Source organism: Frankliniella occidentalis, unplaced genomic scaffold (genome assembly GCF_000697945.3).
Source record: "Frankliniella occidentalis isolate FOCC.00 unplaced genomic scaffold, Focc_3.1 Scaffold208, whole genome shotgun sequence".
NCBI classification, from domain to species: domain Eukaryota; kingdom Metazoa; phylum Arthropoda; class Insecta; order Thysanoptera; family Thripidae; genus Frankliniella; species Frankliniella occidentalis.
In genome coordinates, this window is record NW_026267334.1 from 239187 (window position 1) to 241751 (window position 2565).

General features: G+C 41.0%; 1 protein-coding gene across 5 annotated transcripts in view; it reads left to right on the forward strand.

Moving 5' to 3' along the window:
- The first annotated feature begins 35 nt into the window (after positions 1-35).
- LOC113215103 (tudor domain-containing protein 7A-like) overlaps positions 36-2565 on the forward strand; it is a 22234-nt gene continuing 19704 nt past the window's right edge. For 2 of the 5 annotated variants that reach the window (XM_026434677.2, XM_052272493.1), the window contains exons 1-7: positions 36-217; positions 662-768; positions 856-1058; positions 1150-1486; positions 1903-1946; positions 2209-2259; positions 2481-2534. In XM_026434677.2, coding sequence (XP_026290462.2) covers positions 681-768; positions 856-1058; positions 1150-1486; positions 1903-1946; positions 2209-2259; positions 2481-2534 — 777 coding nt within the window. In that variant the 5' untranslated portion in view covers positions 36-217; positions 662-680. The remainder of the gene's footprint in view (positions 218-661; positions 769-855; positions 1059-1149; positions 1487-1902; positions 1947-2208; positions 2260-2480; positions 2535-2565) is intronic. The other 3 variants (XM_026434679.2, XM_052272494.1, XM_052272495.1) reach the window with 3 other exon arrangements.

Here is a 2565-nt window from a genome sequence, read left to right on the forward strand (position 1 = left end):
GGCCCTGCCGCCCTGCCCCCGCCCGCCGCCCGCCCGACCCAACAGAATCGTCATCAGTTGAGTTCGAGCAGCAGCGGTAGGAGCAGCCTTGTGCCTCTCGTTTCTGTCATACCACATAGCTTCGTCAGCCCTATGTCCTTGTGATTTTTTGTGTCCGGACTTTTTGAAGTGACCACTGTGCCATCTGTACCACTGGTACATCGTGACGAAACCTGTGGTAAGTTTCTGGGCCCGCGGGCGGAGGCCGCGGTGGCCCCGTCTGACAGGAGGAGGCAGGAGCAGGGACCTCACTAACCTACTTCGGCAATACTGGGAGAGCCGCCTTTAATTCATTTTCGTGTTTACAATTGTACTCTAGTGCTGATTGATCACGTGCCCGCTCCCTCCCCCTCTCTCTTAAATGCTCAGTTTCTTTGATCTGGATCATGTTGTAGTCAGGAATAATTTACTGTTTAATGCAATCAAAGTGAAAGTTGGTGGGGTACGGCGGTCCCCTTTGAAACCAGGTGGTCTCTGCGTTGATCTCTTATCGTAGCAGTATCAGTATTATTTTTTGTCCCTGGTGTAAATGTATCGCTATCCATCTCTAGCTGCCCCTGAAAAGACAAATATGTTCCTCTGAATATGCTGACTTGTCACTTAATAAGATTTTTTCTTGCAGTGAGCAAGTGTTATGAAAAATGTCAGAAGATTTAGAGGAATTGAAAATTAATATAAGCGCAGTCCTAACTTCTGGGGGTGGTCAATTGACTGAAAGGAAGTTCCTGAGTAAGCAACACTCATTGAAATTTACCTACCACCCTGGCATATTTAGTTTATTTAAACTCATTCTTTTTCTGATTTGTGTTTTCTCAGGTGATTACAGATCATTAATAGGGACTATTCAATTTAGTGATTATGGCCACAGAAGTCTTAAATCTTTGATTCAATCACTTGGTGGATTTTATTACACCAGAAACGCTTTTGGCGAAGACTGTATCAATGCTGGGTATGATGAAAAGACGGCACATATTAGCAGCCTTATTGCTAGGCAAAGAAAGAAGCCAGGGACAGTAAAGGTATGTGAAGTGTTCACATATTTATGTAGTAACGTAAATTGGTATTTGTTCAGAACTAGTCAATAGTGCTAATACATTCTTAATTTTCTAGAGTAAAAGGTATGCTAGGTCTAGGTTACCTCCGCGACCTATGCTTAGACGCCCTACGTCTGCCCCAACCTCTTATAGACCACCAGCTACGTCTCGTCCCCCACGAAGTGCTCCACCACCAAGATATGGCAATCCACCCATCATCCCACAGAGGCAGCCTATAAGTTCTCCACGTTCAGAATCAAAGCATCCACCTGTAATATCACAGAGGCAGCCTCTACAGGCTTCACAGCCAGAATCTGGGTATCCACCCATAATACCACAAAGGCAGCCTCTACCACTGCCGAAGAAGCCTAGCACTTCCCCTGCAGCTGGGACAAAAGCTCAAGACCGACTGAGTAAGTGTTTTTATTCATGGTTGTTTAGTGTCATCCTCAGAAATATTTGTCAGTTCTATTTCATTGTTAGTAGATGTGAGACATTAATGTGAACGTGTGATAGTGAGAAAATAATGAGCATTTAATTCCAAATTTTGGCCTGTATTCCTCTCTAAATTTTCATCTTTTCTCAAAGAATGACAAACTGTGGCTTTAAAAACCAAAAATGATCTAATTCTGGAAAGCAAATGGGCCAAAAATTGGCATTCTAAAAGAAATATGAAAATTTTGGCAAGAAAGTAGAACACTGTTAATTTACAAGGAAGACTTACTCCATTGTCATTTTCATTGTTAACCTTTTACCACCTTTCTATATTGTGTTTTAATGTCAGGTTATTGTTTAACAAACTGCTGTTTCTTCTACAACTTTCTAACAGGTCGGGGTCTTGATGTAGAGGTGGCGCAATCAAAAATTTTATCCGTAAGTTTTCGTGTTTTGAGTTTTAATTTTTATTCACTCACAATTTTTATTGTAAGAGTGAATTAACTAGCATGTGTTGGTTCACTCAGGAGGGTTATACCTTGGTCTTAATCGAGCAGACTAATATTATCAGGGTTGCTTTACTATAGTAGAATTGTTGTTGTTCTGCATCATAGTACTTGAGCCTCGATTTTAGTGAAATTATTCTGCTTATATTTGCCCTGTAGTTAGTTTCGTAAATGTAAGTTTTCCAATTTTACAGGTGCCGGTAACTGATGCCAACACTTCATCCAAAGGGCAGTCAAGTTCAAAGGTGAATGAAATAATTCATGAGGGAGATGTATGCTTGAGTTAAAATAACTGCTTGATAATGGTTGTTTTATTTCTTTGCTGCCACACCCATGTTTTGCATATATTTAATTCATCTATTTGCTTTGGTGTCATTAAGTCATAACATTTATTTTCACTGACCACCACCTGCTTGGCTTTTCCTCTCAAGCTTATTGCTTATCTCCTTTCATTGCATTTAAATAGGTCTCAACTTCGGTCGGGGAGGCTGCTGAGGATACATCCTTTGTTGACATTCAGGTACTTAGTTCTCATTTCTCTGCATTGATTT